Genomic DNA, 23880 nt, shown 5'->3' with positions numbered 1-23880 from the left:
CATAAAGTATCTGTGGATTTACAAAATACTTCAGCTGTCAGCAAAAACGGCTTAAGCGCTCCTAGAGTTCAGTACTATCTTACTTTTCTATTTAAACAGCAGCAAACAACTCCAGCTAGCTAACAGCTGCCTGCTAGCTGCTGGCTAACTTTAGCCCGACACACAGTACAGTACAGGACAGAAGTAGTTTACTTTCCGCTCATGGTGTTAACTTACAGTATGTACGCAGCACGGTCAGTCAGTCCTCCTCCCCCACCTGCTCATTATCCTCCATGTTTGGCATGGACGTCCTCAAGCAAGTTAGCAATTAGCATCCTCGTTTCCGGAAATTAGCTGTCTCTGTTCGTCGCCGCTCTCTCTGTTTTCTTTATCATAACAAAAGCTGATTAGTTCAACTTATTGTATTTCACTGAATCGATACGACACTTGAAGCAACTTCTAGACTAGACACTGATAGAGTAATGAATACGTATGTGGTCCCAGGTGCAATGATGAACCAATTAATCAAATGCAAGTTTAACGGTCAACACTCACGTCCCTGAATCGTCATTACGTAAATAAAAATAAAAAAAATACTTTTTCCCTTATGAATATAAATACACGCCATCGATGTCTCCATATGTTTATATTACATTTTTTATTACATAAATATTTTTAATCACAAAATTACTGTGGGGAGAGCGTTCTTGGGGGGGGGGGGGGCTCAGCTTACTTAGGGGAGGGGCTTAATACGTCAACGGAAATACGTCGAATTCTTACCAACCAATTTCCAGACATCCTGCTGTGATCTGTCCATCAAACCTGTCCCATACAGACTCCTGGGACAGTTCGGACGGTTTAAACTGGATTTGAGAATAAAATCTACTATTTAAAGATCATAAATCATAAATGTACAATCTTTATTAAAACCTAAGTTGATTCAATTGATAATTTTTCATCTGACGAAGATAATACAACTGATATTGATTAATTTGCTCTTCTTTCACGTTTTGCTGCTCACATTAATGCCTCAATTAGACCTTTTCTCTTCTAGTGGGTCTCTAACAACAGACTACTGTTTTAATTTAACTAATGGTACGGCTCCAAGAACTGTTACATCATCAGGATGTTGTTTTAGCTGTTTAAACTTTCATTTGGAGGTTTTAATGAACTTTAACGAACTGCTCGTGGGGCTAGACCTTTAATCATTTTTAATGGTGGTAATTAACACTTTAAAGACAACACAACTGTTAGCTTCCTAACCGCAGGGTACTAATTTAAATCAGCCTACTTAAAGACATAGAGCTTAGGTACTACTACTTTGAATTTTTATCATTCTGTGACATGCAAGTAGCCTATTTAAGGTCCTAATTTTTCCCCATGTTGTTCTCCTGCTACTTTTTTGACCTCTACATATTGGCTGTTTGTTTATACTCTTTTTCTCCACCTTTAATTTGTCTTCAGTTGCAGGAACAGCCTCAGTCATCTGTTTTCTTTCCGTACAAATTCATGTTTTAATTTCTTGTCAATCTGTCCTAAAAGTTTTGTCAGTTTTGTGTTGCTAAAAGTCTGTGGTACCAAGAAATTATATTTGATTTAATATAAAAAACAAGCTCCACCAGTTACAGATATTTTTCCAGCCGCTCTGCAATTAACTGAAAATAACCAGGCTGCATGTTATTTTCTCTGAGCTCCCAAAAGGTCACCGTGTTTTTTTCCTGAACTACTTTAAAGTTCACTCACATCAAGTTCTGCACTTCCTCAAAATAATTTATGCACTCCCTGTGATCCATAAAGGAAGTCTGTGCTCTGACAGCTGCATACAGCGTGCATACATTATGATATGGTTTGATATAATGTGTAATAATTTAGTTATGATGGCTTGCTGCGACCCTCAGCTGTGGCAGGCTCAGCTGTAAGTCTGTATCATTGACTATCTATACTGTAGCTTTGAAAATGGCTGTAGAAGCATCTGCAGCATCACGACACATCCTTTTAAATATTGTAGAAGCAATCAATTGTTGGAGGAAGCTGGAAAGGTCACGCAAACTTCTTGCTCTACGTGCCCTAATAGGGATGATGCTCGGATGTAGATGTCTTCTCTTCAGAATTCTGTCACAATTTTCTCTTCTCCACCGTCTTCACCCATCAAAAAATATCATCTCTTTCCCTTCCTCTGAGCCCTGACTTTGCACCTCTTTGCCTTCCCGACCTCACTCTTCTTTTTCACTCACATTCTGTACCGACACTTCTACCCTGGCACAAGAGCAGGTTCTTGAAGTTCCTTTTGAACTCGGCGTTATGCAGGACATAACAAGCTGTCAACATAACACAGCGAAGAGCCAATAGCCCACACAGTGTCAGGGACACAGGACTGGCAGAAGGTTGAGAACAACACCATTATTATATACTTTAATATGAGTCTTTGTGAGGATGAAAGCCAGCTGTCTGGCTTTAAAATGACTTCTTTACCAATGCTTATTCATGAGGAGAAGCAGGAGTATTATAAGAGCGTTCACATTGTAAGGAAACAGCCTGCCATGGGTTTTTTTGGGGGGTTGTTTTTCCATCCTGGGTTTAGATGATTGTAATGTAATCTCAGTCAACCTTTGAAGGGTCGTTGAACTGACCGGCCATTGAGATATTCTCTACTAGTGTCCAGAACCAACAGCCTTCCTATTTTGAGCCTTTTTTTACGTCTCATTCTATTCTTTGGATACCAGAAAGGGGATTATCCCAAATGCTAGTTGTGTTCACTACTATCCATCTTTCTTTCTGTCCTTCCAACCATCCATTCATCCGTCTATCTGTCGCTCAGTGATCAACCCATCCAGTCTATCAAACATCCAGCCATTGCTGTTTTTCATTCATCCATCCATTCATTTGTTCATCTTTTCGTTCAGTCTACTGTCCATCCATTCATTCATCAATCCATCCATCCCTCCAGTTAACCGTCCATCTTTCCATCCATACATCTGGTTGCGTATCCAACCAGTTCTATCTACCCATCCTGTCTTCTTTACATTGATTCATTGATTCATCAATCACTCTATTATCCAGGAATCAATCCATCCATCCATCCATCCGTCAAGATTACTGTCCATTCATCTTCGGATACATCCATACGTCTACCATCGGTCAATCCATCCATTCTATCATCCATCCATTTAGCTATCCATCAAGTCCTCCTCCTCTGCCATCCATGCTGCAGTGCTGCCCCTCTGTTTCACTGTCATCAGTCCTGTCTTTCAAATGTATCACCCCATCCATCCATACCTCCATTTATCTGTTGTTTTCTCCTCCCTCTACTTTAACTACCAACTTCTACCAACGTCCATGATTTCACTCAGTGTGTGATTTGATCCGTCTCTGGTTAGTCTGGGCAGGTTAAGGAATCCCTGGATTACACATTTCACTCTGAGTCTGTACCAACAAGGCGTTCATCTGCAGAATAAACCACAGTTGCACATCCCTGCAGAAGTCTCTTTACAAGGACGTTTCCCTTTCTCTTCTCTGGCTCCTTCTCCCTTCCTCTGTCCCCAGTCCTTCCCCATCCATCCCACCCTCGGCCTTCTTCTTCCTCCTTCTCATCTTGTTCCGATGTTTTTATACTGGCACAGCAGCAGGTTCTTGAATGTCTTTTTGAATGTGGCGTTGCACAGTGCGTAACAGGCCGGGTTGATGGTAGAGTTGACATAACAGAGCCAGTAACCGATGGCCCACACGGTGTCGGGGACGCAGGACTGGCAGAAGGTGGAGATCAACACCATGACATTGTACGGCGTCCACGTGAGGATGAAGGCCAGCAGGATGGCGAAGATAGTCTTAGTCACCTGTTGGGAAAGTGAAGAGAGAACTGAACAAAAGAGAACGGAACAAAGGAAGAATCAAAGCTCTGATAATCGTCTCCACTCTCCAGGCAGCCATTGGCTTTTCTTCATCTCACTGTGGTATGAAAATCAATTTGCTGAGAATCAACTGTTGCAGTCAAAACATGTTGTTGTTGTTCTTGTACTGTAGCTGATGTGAAAAGAACGCACTTCATTATCATGCACCAAACATAACGTTCACTCTGAAGCACTGATTATCTCAAGTGCTACCATGGTCTCAGACCTTCACAGGCTGATATAAACCAAAATGCTACTGAAGACAAATTATACTGCTCTTACATGGTGATTGCAGCCTAAAGGATCTCTATGAAGCATCCTGTCTCTACAGATGATGGGGAAAACCATCTTAAAACCTTTAGACACTGATAAATGACTGGAAGCAATGTGAACGAGCCCGCTAGCAAACATTAGATGGAATCCCAAATCTCTTCTCTTTCTTTTATTATGCTCCATTCTCTTCTTTTTACCCAGGCAGTAAGTGGATTCAGCTTCTGATCATAAATAGTCACCAATATGTTTTGCTAGAGTCTCTTTTTTTAACCAGAAATAGCTCTTACGTCGTTCTTTTCGAAGCCACCAAACTCCATTGAAAAAAACAACAATTTTACTTTGAAGAACACAGGAGTTGCCTATCTAACTCTGGCTCAACTGGTGAGTATTTCCCATGAAATTGTGGGACACACAAATATTGTGGATGATCTGGACAAACCAAATACAACAAAGGATCCACACAATGACACAAACAAACTTACAGACTGAAGCAGCGTTAGACCAGCAATCCCTATATGCTGCGAGGTAAAATTAGTTGTTTTGTCAATTGAGTCTGGTGGGTTTAAAGAAAGCAATTAAACGTCTGTTTCTGGTTTTAAAAAAGCATCTTCCTCTGCTACAAAAAGGTCTATCTCCTTTCTGTAATGTTGTCAGACACTTAGAATAACAATCTGAGCCTGTCAGTGGAAACAACAAGAACTTTTAGTGGACGCACTTTGATCCATCAAGGATTATGTAGCAGCAGTTGTATACATAAACCCCTCGCTGCCCATGTCTTGAATTCCAAGTCCGACTTGTTGTGATTTTGAGGAGTGCTGGACCCAATTTAGACTCATGTCTGTCATTTTAAAAGCTCAGAGGAACGTTTCCAAATACCATCTGTCACTCCCAATGATAATTAAGTGAAGTGACTGCAGCACAAAAGCCACTCATCTCTGAAAAACAGCTGCTCCATACCATTCACACGCTGGTGGAACTGAGTAATCCCACCTGCACACCAGCAACATGCGCTGCCATGCAAAAACAATCATCTCATCCACGGCGAAAATAATTAAAACAACATTTTATCATTTATTTTAAGAGCTAAAAACATCCTCATTATGATCTGCCTTTATGCTCCTCCAACAAGCCCTCTTACTTCTTGTCATGTACATCCTCCCATCAGCAGCCTGTGTATTGTTGTGCCTCGTGTGTGTGTGTGTGTGTGTGCAGTGTTACATAACATACTTTCTTTTCTCTGGCAGCCATCTGTCTTTTCCTCTTCACTTGGCTCCTGGCGATGCTCGCAAACTTCCTCGCCACAGTCCGAGGGCGGCTGATGGGGATCGAGTGCCTCTCGGCGCCCTCTACAGGCGGGACGATCTCAATAGCCGTGATGCATTCGTCCCCGCTGTGCTTGGTTACGATCTTTATCTTGGACCACCTCGAGCCGGCGCACATCTTGGCGTCAGCGGGGTTGGGCGTCAAGGGGGCCGGGTTTGGATTGATTGCAGCCTGGAACATAGTCGGGAGAGTTTGTGAGGAAGTTTTGCAGCCAGTGAAAGCTGTTGTAATCCGCATAAAGATGCATAAAGTCTGGGATTTAAATTCAATAACAATCGTGTTCCACTTCAAATGTGCCAGAGTACTCCTCCATAAACAGAATTCATTTTTCTCATTTGCTTTGGCATATTATCTGCTGCAGTTATCAAAAGAACGATCACGACATGATTTCACTCTGAGCAGAACAACTCTTCTTAAGATAAATGGCACCAACACAACAGGACGAATTATTCATAGTCAAGTCAACGCATGCAAAAAAATGTCGAGAAGGGTGCAAGTGATTTCTTAATCCAAATTCCCACTAAAATACCGGAACACAATAAGAACAACCTATATTTTCCTGATTCACAGTAAACACCTTGAGGGATGCTTCAACTACGGTGGCCGACAAGGAATGGTGCCAACTCAAAATCAAAAATAAGATATAAAACGCTGAAAAAGTTCTGCAAATGCAAAGTTAAAAAAACACACATGCAACAGAACATGCTGCATATCTGAAATCCTCCAGGCCTCTAGGGGGAGCAGTTAATATATTAGACCAAGGAGACTCCAAGCACTGGTCTGACTTATAGACTGTAAGAGAAGGACGTAGCCAAATATGAAGTCATCGTTTTGTTTGTCGACTTTTTAAGCATCAAGTTTGGTCTTTGAGCCGTTGCCATCTTTTTTTTTTCCGAGTCAGAAATGACCATATTTGGAGTAGGAACTAGACAGTTGCTTTCTCCACTGCCTTAATGAAGCCTCAACCTTGAATATGGCCGCCGCCATGTTGGTTTACTGCAGCCAGAAGCGACCATGTTTGGATGAGAGGGTGGAGCTGGAGAGAAGCGAGGGGGTTGGCAAAGCTGAACAGTCTGTGTCTGTGGCTGATCCATTAGTTTGTGAATGAGTGCGTTTAGTCTGTTTGTGACGGTGACTGACTGCAGGTGTTTATTTATCAGGCTAAAGAAGTAGCGGAGTCCATAATCTTTCAGGGGAAAACGTCTGACACCTATTTACTGGCCGATGATTAAATAAATGTTTGATAAACACTGCACAGGCTAACAAGCAGCTAAAGCGAGCGCAGTATACCTGTTACTTAGTGCTAAATATATATCAATACAATTATACTCGCATTTAACTGACTGAAAAGCTGGAGCTCAGACTTCTTGCACGGACAGAAAGTTCCAGAAATAGTCCAAATTTTGAATGAAAAAACACAAACAGGCGAAGTTAAGTTCAGTGACTGTGTGTCTGTGTTGATGTCTAGCAGAGAGCCAGCAGGGTCCACCTGTCAATCAAGTGACCCCGCCCCTATGATTTAAGGATTGCCGTACATTTATCTTTAACAGTAAAATTAGCTGTTAGTAATTAAACAGTTTTTCTAGCAGGCTGTAAACATGTTTATTTCTGCTGTAAAAATGGGCATTTTCCCATCTGCTGTAATGTTATTTCTTGTTTTCTGGAGCCTCAAGTGGCCACTCGAGGAACTGCAGTTTTTTGCACTGGCTTCATCTTTAAACTCCGGAGGTTGCAGCATTATTGCTATGTTTCTGTCCTACTCTTGACGACTCTAAATTGGATTGCATCCAGTGGAGTCGCCCCCTGCTGGTCAAAAGAATGCAGGTTGAAGGTCTGCTTTGGCTCCGCTTGTAACACCAGGAGGCTCCACCCACTTCTTCTAAACAACCTTTGATCAGACCACAGATGAGATGAATTAAGTTGAATAACGACTGGAGCACCAACCTCAGAGATGACCTCGTTGTTTGGGTTCTCCTTCGGTTCTGTGGGGGCGATAAAAGCTGTGGACGAGTCGTTGGAGCTCTCTTTCTCCTCCTGCATGGATGGATGGACAGATCAGTAATACTCATGTGAGCATACATAAGGAGTGATTTTAAAGGTGTGTGATTACCTGTGTGAGTCCAGGACTGGGCTGAGCCGGAGCCTGGTTCTGACCCGGTTTGGGTTCCTCGGCTCGGCCGTTCTTCACGGCGTCCAGCGCGGTGGTGGTGGAGTCCAGGCTGAGCTTGGGGGTGGAGCGGGGGCTGGCCTGAGGGCTGGTCTCATTGTTGTTGTTCTGCTTCAACAGGTGGCTCTTGATCAAACTGGGAGTTCTGGGAACGTATGAAAAATAAATCTGGATTTATCGACTTCAAATCGTCCAATTAAAGCAATTTTTTTATCTTATAAGGACCTTTTTTGTTCTTAGATTAAAGGGTGTCACTTATACTTTATTTATCTGGGGGATTTTGTGCGTTACAGTTTCTCTGATACAGAGAGAAGCATGAAGAATACAGGGAATAAAGAATATAGGAAACATTTATAGAAGTAAGTAGTAAAGCATGATTTATTAAACATGTTGTGCTTTCTTTTTGAAGCCTTTAATGGATTAGCTCACTTTTCGCAAAGTTCGTTCTGCTCGTGATTTGTCTCGTTGTCAGTTAATCAAATGCATTCTCTTTGTTTTAGACATGTATCTTTAACAAAACCCCCCTGGCCCTCTTCAATGATTTTGGTTGTGTTTACTGTGTTACTGTCTGCACCTCTAATGAGGGTTCTCTTTGAATTTGTTTTCTGAGTTTATTTGTGTTTAAATAAATAAATTATGGCGACGAAATAAAATGTTAAAACCCATTTTTCCCCCTTTTATGTGAAAATCTCAAACTTTTTCATGTAAATAAATGTCTGTTAAGTCTCTATCGCCGAATGAGGTAACACAACGGTGATTGAGCCTATGGCTTTCGTGGAAAAATTCTCAAGCGGCGCCCAGTTAGTGACGCGTTTTCCATCAGCCAGCAGTGGTTGGTCTGCCAGAGAGGGTAGGCGGAGCTAAGCGGATACAACTTCAAAAATAAGTGAAAATCCAAAGAAACAGAAACAAACTCGACGCTCAGATGAAGGCGAACAGTCTAAAAGGGAAAGCGACCGTCAGCGAGGAAAATCAAGAGTTACAGCCGGAGCCAAGCATGGACGTCACACATGCAGCACTGTCTGGATATCTGGTAGAGAGGGCAGCTATCGTTCACTGCAGTGACACGGATCATCAGAGCTCATTCAGCTGCAAGATGAATTTATTAGACTCTTTCAGTGACACTTCCCTTGGTCTTCTCCTTAAATCATCACAATATAACAGTTACTAGGCTATATGTGTCCATTAGAAAACCTTCTGACGTTATAATGACTTAATGAATAGACATCATTTAGCTTGTGTTCACCTGTCTGTGAATTGGAAAATACTTCAGCTACTTCGGATGATTCTGTTCAAGTGTGCTCCCGCAGTCACCGTGTATCGCCACAGGTGGCGCCAAAGAGAACGTCTTCTAACTGCATGTTTATTCCTTTTTGCTGTTATTATATGTGTTGTATATGATTGTTGCCTTTTACTGGACACCTGTATTGAGACGGTTTTAAACCCACCTGCCTCAATTTAAAAGCATTTTAGTTCAACTTGTGTTGATTTTAAATCTGCTTTATGAACAAAGTGACTTAAAAAGCAGATATAAATCATTTATTGTACGCTTATTATGCTAATTAATTGTGCAGCAAATTGTGTGCATGAATAATTCATGCCTGGGTGACGTGTTTCTGGTACCACTTTGTGATTTAGCGACCCAATTGTTAACTCTTATACAATCAAAGAAGCAAACTGCATCACAATGTTTGATCACTTTGATATTAAATGATTTCTAAGAGCGTTATAATTTAGTTTAAACGCAGAAAAGATCCAACAACTAACTTCCCAGGTGAAAAAATAACAAATAAATCATATTTATCTTTTAGATTGTATAATTATTTTTACTCTAATTGCATAATTAAAAGTGTTTAATCCCCCGACAGACGGCAGAGAGGTAGAACATGCTGCAGGAGTGCTGACAGGAAGTTTTAAAGCTTCTTCTGCAGAGAAAATGGGTCATCTCTGTAATCCCCTGTAACGAACACACTCAGGCTCAGCACAGGCGCTGTGACAGGGAAGACTGTTTTTTTAATGTCTGGCAGGGAGGACATCATAATGAGGGAACAATAAGATTTAATTATAAAGTCAAACTTTCTCTTAAAGGCGAAGAAAAGCAGCTCCTCTGTGTTTGTCCTCTGTCTGTAACCTGTGTTTTTCTTACTTGATTCCCTTCTTCTCCTTCTTCTCCGGTTTGTGTTTGGACACTCTGCTCCTGGAGGCCAGCGAGATGTGGATGTACAGGACGGTCATTATAATCACAGGGAGGTAGAACGCCGCGATGGCCGTCCCGAAGGTCGCCGCAGGGTTAGAGAGGAACTGCAGGCAGATGGAAAGTGTTGCATCAGCCACAGAAAACACGAATAGGTTTTATTTATGCACTTCTTGTTTATTAGAGTCAGTCGTGCAGGCTGACGCAAGTCAGAACAACACACCTGAAATCAAAGCGTGTGTGTGAAGCTTCTTTAGTTTCTGTTGACACTGTGCTGCTCTAACTGAGGTCGTAGTTAGAGGAGGTGTTGTGTTGCTCTGCATCATCTCAGTGTCCCAAACAGGCTGAGCTTATTTATAGGGACAATTATGCATGAATGTAGCCCACTCAGAACCCCTCTACTAGCTATGTTCACTGTTTAAAACCAACCCACGTAAAAGCCCGCTCAGCCCTGCATCCTGCAAGTGGAGCGACACATGACCAACGGGGGTAGACTGGATATAAAGATGGCCGACACGTCTCCACCTCCTCTCGTTCTCCTCTGTCAAGTGAGACAAGCTTGTTAAGCGCCTAAAAGCATCCCCATAGCATCCAATGGGAAGAGGTCAAAGGTCAAGAGTCAACAGTTATAAAGAGAACATCTATTAGTCACCATCTGTCCCTTCATAAACAACCACTTGCAATCATGTGACGTTCACTTGAGCCTGTTTACTTTAATACATAAAGATCAAATTAAGTTTTCCAAACTGTACCTGAATGTAACACTCTCCGGGCGGCACCGTTCGCTCCCCGACGATGAACTGCCAGAACAAGATGGCCGGCGCCCACAGGATGAAGGACAGGATCCACGCCGCTGCGATCATCAGCCCCGCCATCTTCGTCGTCCGTCTCGCCGGGTACGTCAGCGGCTTGGTGACGCAGAAATATCGATCGAAGCTGATGATCAGCAGATTCATCACCGAGGCGTTCGAGACGACGTAGTCTAAAGCGAGCCACAGGTCGCAGACCACCGGGCCGAGCGGCCAGTAGCCCACGATGATGTAGACGGTGTACAGATTCATGCTGAAAGCACCGATGATCAAATCGGCGCACGCTAACGAAAACAGGAAGTAGTTGTTGACAGTTTGTAGGTGGCGGTTCACTTTGATTGACAGCATGACTAAAATGTTTCCTGTGACCGTCACAAAGCTCAGAGAGCCCGTAACCAGGGCGATGAAAAACATCTCCAGAGCCTTATAAGGACTTCCTGCCACGCCATCGTCCACCGCGGAGCAGGACGTGGAGTCGTTGGTGGACACGTTGCAGGAGGCGTTGAACACGTCGGCTGATTGGTTCACAGATGAGCCTGAAAGAGGAGAGAAAGGTCAGACATCAGGAGATATTGTGCTTTATTTCAGTGGTGATTGATACTTGTGATTGATTTTATGCTGCTAATGCTAATTAGTGCTATAACAGCTGCAAAGCATGATGCTAACCCTGTGAGCTAATTCATCAACGTGAGTCAATTTCACATTATCCACTTGAAAGCTCTTTCAGGAAGCTCCCTCTCCCCCTGCATCCACCTGTAAGATCTGAGTCTGCAGCGTGTTCCTCTGGGGGGGGGGGCAGGCGGCATGTCGGTGTGAGTGTGTTTGATTGACAGGCCGAGGCTCGGCGGGGGAAGCAGAGACTAAGTAAACAAGCTCGTAGTGAAGCTAACAAACCGCGGGCAGACAGCAGCTTGTTAGCGGTGCTTTTGAAGGGTTCGGACCACAACAGCTGCTGAAAGGACCAAAGTGGGCAGACTGCGTGTAAGACGAGGACGGAGCCGCTTGGTTTTTAAAGGGAAGCCGATGCATTCTTTCTAATGACCAGCAGGGGGCAGAAGTCTGTGAGAAAGTGTACCTACTTCTCTCCTGATTTATTCCCTCTGTAAACCTTCCCTAATGAGTTTATGGTCTCAATCTGTAGTTTCAAGTCTTCTTCAACACAGCATGATGTTCATTCAGTCACTGATGCTCCCATTTAGAGTCACACAGACCAGAAAGCAGGGGAGGGTTTAGGGCGGGGCTACCTGTGATTGACAAGTAGCTATCAAACCAACCTGAAGATTGTGTTGTTTCTCTTTCAGTTGCACTAAAAGACAAATATTTAAGTACATTCTAGCCAAAATTTGCTCCCCAATTAATAACAGTAACCTTGTTTTTTAGTTGCACCTTGCTAACCATGCGCTTCTTCAGCTTGACCTATCATCCAAATATGGTCACGTCCGGCTCCAAAAAATGACGATGGCAACGGGTAAAAAAATGCCAGACTCATGGCTTGAAAAGGTTAGTACAAATCAAATTTGGATATAGAAAAAATATATATATAAAAAATACAATATATGGATATATAAAAAACACAAAATATATTGTAAAATGATGTCATAGAATTAAAGAAAATACCAAAATTTGATCAGATTTTGCAAAATAAACACAAAACATCCATCCATTATCTATATCGCTTGTCCTGTGCAGGGTCACAGGGGGCTGGAGCCTATCCCAGCTGTCATTGGGCGAGAGGCAGGGTTACACCTGGACAGGTCACCTGTCAATCGCAGGGCTGACACTTAGAGACAACTTTCATGCTCACACTCACACCTACGGGCGATTTAGAGTCACCAATGAACCTAACGAGCATGTCTTTGGACTGTGGGAGGAAGTACCCGGAGGGAACCCACGCACGCACAGGGAGAACATGCAGACTCCACGCAGAAAGGCCCACTACGTCTGAACCGGGACTCGAACCAGGAACCTTTAACCTGCATATGCTTATTGTGACCTAATTTCTTCGGCATCTTTAAATGCTTCATACCTCCACAATCTCTACAAGCTAAGCTAACTGTTGTGGTTTTAAATTAAGATCAGTTTAAACAGGAGTCACTTCATGTTTTAATGTTTTCTCCCTCTAATGACAAAGAGTCAAACGACAATCTTTGGCTGACATTAAGCCCTCGAACCGACCTGATACACGACCACAGAGTGCGACTCCGACATGGTCACGTGTGCGTTTATTTCTGGCTCCACTTCAAAGCTCCATGTTGTAAAATTAATGCGTCCCCTCCAACCAAACCTGCTTTAAATACACAGCGTATTGTTCTTTAGTGCTTCTGCTGATATTCAGACTCGTTCAGCAGAGGGACTCTGGCCGCTCCGATAACATTCAGGGAAATATTAAGACGAGGGAGAAAGAGACGCTGCAGAGCCAGGAGGAGAGCGGGCGATCTTTCAATAGGGAATTGATTTGAAACTTTCTGGTTCTAGGTTTATCTGACTGCATTTACAATAAAGATCCAAAAATAATGTTTCCAGCAAAGAGACACTAGCACCTCTTATCTCTCACGATGAGGGCAAAAAGAAGTCTTTTCTTCTGGGTAACGTCCAAAATGTAGACTCTGGATTTCTGCATCACGTCTTTAACTCGAAGGAAACGGACCTCCCGCTGGCGGCCGCAGGAGGCGGTTGCGTAACACAATCCCTCCAGGATTCAGCGGAGTTTTCCTGTGATTGTTGCGGCCAATAATGTCTGATTTCACTGCATGTTTTTTGAAACATTGCGATGCAAGATGCAGCATTTTGCCGCTTTTTATTTCCGCATAACACATTACACCTCGACTGTGAGCGACCGAGACAATCGCTCCAATAAATCCATGTGTGTCTGCACGTGCACACGCAATGCTATCCGCATGTGCAAGGGAGAATGCAGCAGTATAAAAGCATTGATAAGGGACACTATCTCACTGTGCAATGACTATCTGAAATCAGTAACAGAGCCTCTGATTAGTGCAAAGTTAGGAACACAGCCTCTGATTGGTCAATAGACTCAACTCAAGGCATCAGGAAGTGGCGTGTATGTGCATGACGACATGCAGGAAGATTGGTGAAATTTGTGGATTGATTGATTTCATGCAACATAAGAACTTCACCTAGAAGAGGTCAAAGGTCATGCAGCAGGAACCAGCGTACACCGTTCTAATGGCATCTTATACCAGGCACTATCTTTACACAGGGATCTCGGCCTCTTACACAACCACCTGTTATCACATCTCTGATGTACTGGACGCACCGGTTAATAAACGGACCATCAGGGCTCCGACGTGACTCGGAGAGAAAGGAACAAAACCGAACACTGAGCTATTGTCTGAAAGAAACCAGCGCTGACTGCAGGAAGGAAGCAGGATGTCAGAGGTGGCTTCTTCCTCCTTCCTGAACAGGTTGCTTCCTCGTTCTCCTCAAACGTCTTTAATTCATGCTGACATGCTTCACTGAACACATACATGCTCTAAATACTGCATCTGAGCACACATTAGCATCACGTACACGTTTTAACATGTACAGTGGTAAAGTAGGCGACCAGCACGCTGTCATATAACATTCTTCATCCCCACAGCGTGGGTTCGACCCCACCGAGGAATCGCGTGCGAGAGAGCGGAGTGATTGTGTGTTTAAACATGCATGTTTCAATCATGTATGTGGATCCTGCCTCGGCTCTTTGACGATCTGCAGCTACAGAACGACTGCATCATGTCCCCAGGAAAAATGTACAACATCTGTAGAAACATCAGATTTTAAATCTTATACGGCAATCTGTTTGTCCTGAACATTCTATCCGTCCATTTTCCTCCTCGTATCCGGGGTCGGGTCGCAGTGGCAGCAAGCTAAGCAAGCTAGCCCGGACATCCAACTCCCGAGCATTGTTTCGCATCTCCTCCTGGAGGATCCCGAAGCGTTCCCAGGCCAGGTGAGACACATTATCCCTCCAGCAAGCTCTGGGATGCTCTAGGCTCTGCACAGGAGGCATCCTGATCAGATGATCGAACCACCTCAACTGGCTCCTTTAGATGCGAATGAGTAGCGGCTCTACTCCGAGCTCCTTACCCTCTCTCTTATACCCCTTTCCCACCAAAATTAGCGCGTTGACGCAGGTTTCTCAGACCCAGGAAGACCCGCTTATAGATGCCGATTGTCTCTTTTCCCATTGCCAGTGAAGTATCCTCCTGTCGGTCTCATTTCTGCTGTGTCACTGTCTGACTATCTGTCACAAATGCGACGGAGACAGGGTTCAGTCTGTTTATCAAACTCGGCGCTGACACATTTGGAGCGATGTTTGAGCGCTGCTCAGATGGAGACGGGCTGACTTTGTAGCTGTGATGTAGATGAGATGAAGGAATCGCAGAAGTTACCGACGGAGCAAAGCAAGGGGGCGGAGTTTGTCGACACAGGTTTTGTGTTCCCATCAATGCAGAGGCGATAATTACCCGAGTCTACTGCAGAGTCTGAGTGCTGATTGTAACATTTCCCACTAAACATAGAAGCCGAGTGTTAGCTCATGACCACAGGTGAGGGCTGGAATGTAGATCGACTGGTAAATCGAAAGCTTGAGACCCCTGAGACTTGAAACCCTGAGATACTCCTTCGCTTGCGTCAGAGACTCACTCCCCACCTAAAGGAAGCAATCCACCTTTTCCCAGCAGAGAACCACGGCCTCAAACTCGGAGGTGCTGACTCGCATCCCAGCAGCTTTGCACTCTGCTGCAGGCCGCCCCGGTGCCTGCTGCAGGTCCCAGTTTGATGACGCCAACAGAAGCACATCGTCTGCAAAAAAGCAGAGATGAAACTCTGAGGTCCCCAAACTGGAAACTCTCCTCCCCTCGGCTGAGCCTTGAGAATCACAAACTGTCAGCACAGAACTGAGTGGCAAACTAACATGCATACTTTCTGTGTGGCTCATGCTCGTTCGGTTTACTGGTGACTCTAAAACTACCCGGCAGTGTGAATGTGACTTAACAGACTCCAACATGTGGCACATTTTTTCCAACTCTTTCCAAAAATAAAACGTTTCAGTTCTTACTGGAGGCCGCGCCCGCAAACCGAAGAAGCACTTTGATCTCTCTATGAAATATAGAACAGAGACGAGCGGCACATTACGGCCGGTTTCATCACCATCGGCTCGTATGTACATGAACGACAACAAGGCCGGAGCTGCTGCAACATTCATACATGCCCAACACTCGAACAGTCGACACACACGCTGCTGAAATATTCATCTCGCACACACACACACAGAGTTAATTACACCACTGCACTTGTTCGCATGTTGCAGGCCTCATTAAGAGAATCTGTGCAGGAAGAAGAAAGCCTGACGTCTCCCAAAGTGAATGTATGAAAATAGAAAGCAAAGAACGTGATGCATTCAAAGAATCCTGTAAAAAATAGTGTCTAACCTCTTTTTTTTTGACATCCTGCAAGAAGAAGTTTGAATTTATTGTCTTTTTAGGTTTGAGGCTCTTTGATTTAATAGAGTCTGAGTTATTTGGAATATTTCTGCTCCTTTTTTTTCTTGTAATTTTCTTTATTTACCGCCAAGGAATCGCCCCAGAAAAGGAGCAGGTGATCTTTCTTATATACCTCGATGCATACTGCAGAATTTGCATGAAATATTTTCAAGTATTTGGAATCATAATGCGAAGGATCTTCCCAGAAAAGGATTAGCTGATCACTGCCTGTTGCATCTCCGACGGTGCCATCGGGGCAGCTGCAGGTTCATCAGCCGGTGGCCTACCGCTCCATTAACCCCGGAACATCTGGTGATGGTGGAGCAACGGTAGGGACGTCTCCCCACCGCACCCTGCAGCTGTCCCTAGGACTGTGCCTTCCTCACGCCTGATCCGTCCTCCTCAGCCAGAGCCAGAAGCTCCCCTGCTCGGCCTTCTTGAGTCTAGGACCAGACGCTCCTCAAGAAGCGCTGGCTGGATGTTCCCGTGAAGCCTCTGCTGCCGACTTCCACGGGGTAGATCACAGCGGACAACCCTGCTTCTCAGGCAGCGGTGGATCAGAGTACGATGTCTGGGCGCAGAGAGGTTGGAGCGACTGATCGAGGTCCGCTCTCATGTTCCACTCACACCCAGCTGTTAAGGCTGATCTCTCTTCCCTGGTGACGTTCTGTACCGTGTCTCCTCGTCCAGTGAAGTGGATCAGCCGCTGTCTCTGGTTGCTTCCAGCCAGCGAGTCGCCAAAACTTCAGCCAGCTTTTGCAGGACTCGGTCGTGGCGCCACATGTACCGACCCTGAGCCAGTGCTGTTCCACAACTGGAAACTAGTATTTAGAATATTAATGCTTCATAATTTCTCTTTTTTCTTCTTCTATTCCCCAGAGAAGGACGAGGTGAACAACGGGATGGCCTTCCTCTTTTACCTCGATGCTTCCTGCAGAATTTGCCTGATATATATTGAGTGGTTTAGAATATTTCTGCTCTACAATTTCTCTTGCATTTTTCCTCCAGGAGGAGCAGGTGATCTTCAACATGTAGCTTGATTCTTTCACCAACATTTGCATGATATGTTTTGAAGTATTACTTATGCTCTATAATTTGTCTTTCTCTTTGCCTCTTCCCCGGAGAACGACGGGTTGACCTTCTTCTTTTACCTGGATGCCTGAAGCCGAACGTACGTGTTTTATTCTGAAAAACTTTGCTTTGAAAAGGAAGAAAAATCCAAAACCGTCCTCGGGGGGAGGAAGCAGGTCTTGCAGTTTTGCAGCAAACAAGCCCCGGTGGGTCCGCTGCTGGAAGTGAAGAGGAGAGGAAACCCACATAAAAGCCACAGGTCTGGTTGCCCGCAGCATCATCCTAATGATCGGGCCTCTGAGGGGTTTGTGTGTGCAGGTTTCACTGAGCGAGAAAAAGCCTTAAATATCACAAACAGATTATTATGCCGTGAGAAGAAAAGAAGATATTTAAGTCATTGTTTCACCGAGGGAGCAAAAAAGTCTGAGTACACGGCTCCATTAAACGACTGATTACAGCTGTAGCTTTGTGTTTGCACTAATCAAAGCAGAGGGGATGTGGGGAAGCTGCAGCAAAGTCAGACAGAGCAGGAAACACGAGCAGTTTGACCTTCAGACAACAGGCGAACGCGTCACCCGGATTATTCAAGGCTGCAGGAAAAACTGCGACTGAGGGGAGCACGAATGCGATTAAAGGAGAGCATGGAGCGGAGACGCAAACCTCAGAGAACAGGAAACACTTCAGCTTCCACAAACATCCTTTCATGACGAGATGTAAATGAGTGTGCGCAGCAGGACAGTAGACGTCTGTCAGGTGTGAAAGAAGAAGTGCAATATGTGTTTTTAAGGCAGGGGAGTCAGAGCAGGGCTGCAGGATGATGGCCAAGTTAGTCGTGTTGCTTTGCGGCGCAGACGCAGGTTCTTCTTAACATCACTTAAACCTGAAACACCTCCAAACAAGCGATGACGAGCCGTTTCAGGCGACCAGCTCTTTGTCTTCTGTTCCACACATTTGACTTTAGTTTCTCCGACCGTCTCTGTTGTTTACTCTTCCACTCTAAACTGCCGCTGCATCACATGACATGCCAGCTCCCGCAAAACTGATGAGATACGCAGCCTTCCCAACGGTTTCTCACTATTAAACTGCACTTTGTTAGTGTCTTTTTGCACATTTGCATGAACTGACATGTTTTCTATGACATGTTATTATTATGTTTTGAATATCAATATTTCTATTTTCAGTATTAGACGTTTCCCGTGCACCTCGTAGTGTCTCCTTGACAGTTCTGACATCCACAAAAGTGCTGCTGCACCAACTGTTGGGCACTGCAGACGGGTAACAGGAGGGAAGATATGTATTTTACAAGGTGAGCGGCCGTTACGCCTCAATCCCACAGGAAGCATGTCTGATCTGCAGCGCAGCGGAGGTTGATTATCGGCTCATTTGGAGGTCATTCTTTGATTTTTGTGCTTCTATCATGCTGAACACACTACTTAATTAAAACTGTTCTTTTTTCAAGATTTCAGTGTGTTGTTGCTATAAAAACAGAGTCTGTACCGGTCTGTACATGGCGTTTTATTTTGAAATGACTGGATACTGTATGCTGTTTTCGTGTGACTTCCTGTTTGGGACGATCCGCTCTGTTCAGCTTGACGCATGCTTAAAGCGGCCTCAATCAAAAAATAGACCTGGCGCGTATCTTTAGCGGAGCAGAGCGGAGACACACTTCTGGGACGTGTTGGAGACGGACCGCGGCACAGACGGATCCTGTGGAATTTGAGGGTCAGAACCTGCATCCTACTTTTAGGGCGTTCTGTTGTAGCCAGCAGCGATACCGATGAACACGCGGTCGCTTTTCAAGCTGCTAACTGGACTGTAAACAATGAACGAACGGAGACGGAAGTCTTTGCTGGAGGTTGTTTAGTTGGCCACAATTCCCAGAGAATATATCAGCGTCACACGATAGCCGATGGGTTCAGAGATTGGTGCAGTAATGACAGTCGTCTCCTTCCCCAACCCCTTCAAGTGGACCAGTCCGTGTGAGGTCAGAGGTCAGCAGGAAATCATCAAATTATAACAGAACGAGCGGAGTTAGGAGCTGAATTAGAAAACAATTAGAAAAGCAAAAAGGTGGAGAGAAGACGAAAAGATCTTGAGGCTGAATCTACTGCTGATGATGCTAGCGCCGCTAGCCGCAGCAGTGCTAACAGCGCTAGCTTGAAAACAGGAAGCGTCTGCAGTGGACTTCCTTCTGTCCTCTTACTTTGCTGTTGTGACTCTTAAAGATAACGTTATCTCTGCCCCAGTTTGCAGGACTTATCAGGGCCTTATCTTTAAATAATAAACGTGTTATCTTCAAACATTTCGCAGATGCCTCCAGATTTTTCTGACCTCCAACATTCTGCTTTTTTATTCCTTTATTATCCAGTTTATCTTTTTATGCAGCTCTGCTCGTTCTGTTTTGGAATATGTTAAAAGTAAAAGTTAGCAGGGTGAACTTTTGTTCCCGCTCTGACCCTGTTTGCTACCAGCTGGAGGATTCACATAAACACATTTCAGCCGATGCGTGCGCTGAAACATCTCAATGACGACTGGATGGATTTCCAAAGCGAGGCTGCAGCTGTTTGTTTCGTCGTCCAGCAGAAGCAAAGCCGATCCTGTGATGAAGGCGACGGATGAATAGAAACATTTGCGGTGTGTGTGTGTGTGTGTGTGTGTGTTTTAAAGTGACGGCGCCAAAATGTTTGCCTGATGCCCTCTAATGGATCCAGATAAAGAGAAAGAGAAATGAAGCCAGATGTGTGAAGCTGCAGAGATGGAGCGATGCAGAGAGAGAGAGAGAGAGGAGCTCCGTTACAGCCAAAGTGTCAAATAGAATAACTAATGTAGCCGCACACACACGCACACACACTCACACAGAGCGCTGCTGGCTCTGCACTGTGAAGTATGGATTTGTAACGCTGTGATGTGTTCTCCTCCTATCTCACTTCTCTCTCTCTTTTACACACACGCACGAGCAAACACACAAACAGTTTGAAAAGTCATGAAAAACACGAGGCCGACGAGGAGCTCGAAGGGCAAAGACGGAGAAATAACGTCTGATTTCTATGTTTCACCGTGATTCTCGGTTAGAGGAACTCATGATCCTGAAATCGACGTTGAGATGTTCACATCAGGCAGTCGTGCAAAACGTCCCAGTGGGAGGATGTCATGGAGACTTGCAGCGTGCACAGGGCCGAGCCTGCAGATGAAAGGGAATAAAAAAGTGCTTCTTACACTTTAAATGTATTTTGGGAAAAGAGGAAACCCCGAGGCTGCAGATATCTGACATCATGTCAGTGTGACTCTGAAAAAAGACAACAGGTTTAAAGTGATAATCTTGAAGATCTCAGGTTCTTCTCTTTGGCGACACCTCTGGCGATAAACAGTAACTGCAGGAGCACACTTCCGTGCATGTGTGACGTCCACGGTTGGCTCCGGTTGTAACTCTTGATTTTCCTTTATAGACTGTTTGCCTTCATCTGAGCGTTGAGTTTGTTTCTTTATTGTTGAAGTTGTATCTGTAGTCATCCATCTTTTCTTCGTTTGTTCAGCCATAGTAGATTACTGTTTACTCGCAACACTTGCAGAGAGCGGAAAAGCAGCCGCTTAGCTCCGCCTACCCTCTCTGGCAGACCAACCACTGCTGGCTGATGGGAAACGCGTCCCTAACTGGGCGCCCAATCCATAATACTATATACTGCAAATGCAGGCTCAATCACCATTGTGTTACCTCATTCAGAGATAGATAGAGACTTAACAGACATTTATTCACATGAACATAAGGCCTGTTTGTCAGTCTGAACTTTCCACGTTAGTTCGAGCTGCTTCTCACACGGAGCGATGCAGGAGCACAATGAACCCGTCTCCTCTCCAACAGACCATGTGATCAAAACAAGTAAAAACAAACAGCAAGCAGGACAATTTCTATCCGCCCAACGTTTTTCCTCAAATTCCTGATGGAAACTTTGCGGCCGATTACACATTCATGTTGTGTTTGCAGAAATTGCCTGATTGTCAGCAAGGCTGCAAATCTAATCTTTTTTTAGATGCATCTCACACAACAAACTTTTCCCATGACCCTTTTGATGTGAAACTTCCAAAACAAACCGGAAGAGTTTCATGTGACTTTAAGAGGACGGTTAAAGCTCAGATTTTATCACCGTCGGGCGGCGGCGTTAACAAATAAACAATCAGGTCTGCAGTCACATGGTTTCTCTCCAGCAGCAGTTATCAGATTGTTTCGGGCCGTCTCCTGTCACCTGAACCGCTGTGACATTCCTTCACACCTGCATGCTGCTCCGGTTCCCGTCCGACCGGCTGCACGTAAACGTTCAACGTGTGGCGCTAAATACAGGAAGCAGCTCGAGCCTCTGCGTGTGAAACTAAAACACAGAGGGTCAATTCCTTTAACAGTTACAGAGCAGAAGAACAAACAAGCAGAACACTGAATACGCTCTGACATAAAGCCACCTGCAGAAACCCCGCGCGCTCTCTGCAGACGTCTCCAAAGAGCTCAGCGGCAGCTCCTGCACACGGCAGAGCTTGGCCTGCATGATCGTGTACACACAAATTGGTGCTGACAGCGCACGCACACACGCACGCACGCACGCAGAGGAGATCAGAAGCGGGACAGCACACAGAGGATGCTGCGCGTCTGTGTGTGCGGGAGCCAGAGAGACACAGCTCTACTGCTGCCAGGTTTCAGACCTCAGCCTTTGTTCCTGCTCGCCGTCCTGCCGCCGTCTGATGACCTTTACCTTGTGTTGGATTTACGCCTGCTCGCCTGGAACAGCTTTTTGTCTCTCGTCCCCTACACCACTGTCTCCTCCTGTGGGCTCATCCCTCTCCAGCCCCTGTCCAAAACCTCTACCATCAGCCGTCAGCTAAAGACACAAAGGGTTGCAAGAATTCGTAGTTTGCTTGGATACCTCTAAAACAAAAACTACAGCAGCTAAAGTCTTCATTATTCTTGCATGAGAAAGCTCAAACGTCCCTCTGTCGTGCCGTCATATTGTTTGTTTATTGATGAAGTCTTCACATCATGTTGGGGGCGATTAAAACATTTGCAAGAAGCAAAGAGAAGCTGCGATACGGCTGCAGGAGTTTGATGTTTGCATAACTGTGTTTAAATTAATCTAAAATCAATAATAAAGCAGACAGAGCATTTATTATTTTTGCATCAGAAAGCTAAGACTTCCCTCTTTCGTGCCATCAAATTGCACGTTCATTGATGGAGTCGTTACCGTACTTTAGTGCAGTTTCAACTAAGTGAAAGCTGCGATTTGGCTGCAAGACTTTGATTTTGCATAATCCTGTTTAAACTGATCTAAAAGAAAGATTAAAACAGCCGGAGACTTTATTCTTTTTGCAGCAGAGAGCTGAAACTTCGGTCTTTCCTGCAATAAAACTGAGCCGTCAATAATGACGTTGTTACGTTGCATTATTTGTGGTTTAAATTGGTTGAAAATGCAAGCGGCAGAGGCCGACTGCCATCAGGCTATGGGAGATCGTTGTCTGCATAATCCTGTTTAAATTAATGTAAAATAAAAACCATAATAGCTGGAGGATAACTGACCTAACTTATAGACCATTTAAGAAGTATACATTTTAGGGTTTGAAGCGTTTAAAGACGATCCAGGAAATGAGGTCACAATAAGCGAAAACACAGATGCAGAGCAAAGGGGTCATAATAACGAGCCTTAATCTGAATGCATTTAAAGTTTAAGATTGATAAACTAAAATAAATCAAAACTTTAATTACGGGTAATATTTGTTCTTCATCATAACTTCCTTCAGAAGCAGCCCGAGGCGTGTGCAGGCTTTCTGCAAGAGTCGCTGACTCAGCAGTCTGCTCCCTTTAAGCCGCTTTAACTTGTGAACACTTCTTTTTCTCTCTTCAGACGTCCGCACTAAAACTGTGTTTCTCTCCGCCTTAAAGAGAGCTTTCCCTGAACCCTGACGTGAGCTGCTCGGTGACGCTCGGGCTCTGTGTCGCAGTAAAGTTCACTTCCTCTGTGATCTTTTACTTTAACTACAGATAGAGCCGAACGCAGGAGCTGCAGAGATGTTGAGATCGACGAGCACGCATGTTGATTCTGTCAGAGGACACAGTGATTATAAAGTAATGTGCAGAGCGCAGACGTGGGAAGAGTTTAAGGGCCTCGATTAAATACATATTTCCTCCTGAACTGAGGTGTAACGGGCCGTTAATCTGCTGCAAGGAGACGCACTGATCACACACAGCAGAGCAGTTATCATGAACCTGTCTTTATGTTGATTTTCCATTTGGTCTGTCAGTTCAACAAGTCCACCAACCGAAACAAAGACACAGGATGTTTAGTCCGTCCCGATGACGCTCTCATTCGGAGATTAAAGTCGTAAATTTGTCAGGAAAAAAAGGCAAATTTGTGAGATTATTAAGTCATAAATTTGCACACAAACACTCTCTGCACACACGCCCGCGTAACACTCTTAATACAGTCGTCAGTCTCGACCTCAGGGTGGTTGTTTGTTCTATAAGCCTCCATCCAAACAATTAAACCACTGATTTAAATAGTTTTGTTTTAGTATCCATCATGAGGTCGTAGGGTAACTGTCACGTCTGCTGCTTCTTGTGTGCAGAGAAAACTCCGTGCCATGCACGCCCGTGTGAGCGGCAGAGCCAACAGGGCAGAGAAGAGACACAGGTGAATCAGAGGGAGGGGGCCGT

At 44.6% G+C, this 23880-nt stretch overlaps 1 protein-coding gene across 1 annotated transcript in view; it reads right to left on the bottom strand.

Annotated features, from left to right (window-relative positions):
• Positions 1–924: 924 nt before the first annotated feature.
• Positions 925–23880, bottom strand: part of chrm4a (cholinergic receptor, muscarinic 4a) — a 31595-nt gene continuing 8639 nt past the window's right edge. The window contains exons 2-7 of the mRNA XM_069675520.1: positions 10576–11168; positions 9776–9930; positions 7573–7774; positions 7407–7496; positions 5367–5633; positions 925–3812 (exon numbers count right to left, since the gene is read on the bottom strand). Coding sequence (XP_069531621.1) covers positions 3567–3812; positions 5367–5633; positions 7407–7496; positions 7573–7774; positions 9776–9930; positions 10576–11168 — 1553 coding nt within the window. The 3' untranslated portion in view covers positions 925–3566. The remainder of the gene's footprint in view (positions 3813–5366; positions 5634–7406; positions 7497–7572; positions 7775–9775; positions 9931–10575; positions 11169–23880) is intronic.

This window comes from Semicossyphus pulcher, unplaced genomic scaffold (genome assembly GCF_022749685.1).
Source record: "Semicossyphus pulcher isolate SPU_LCO1_2020_fin unplaced genomic scaffold, fSemPul1.0.p SCAF_24, whole genome shotgun sequence".
NCBI lineage: Eukaryota > Metazoa > Chordata > Actinopteri > Labriformes > Labridae > Semicossyphus > Semicossyphus pulcher.
This window is presented reverse-complemented; position numbering and strand designations above follow the sequence as displayed.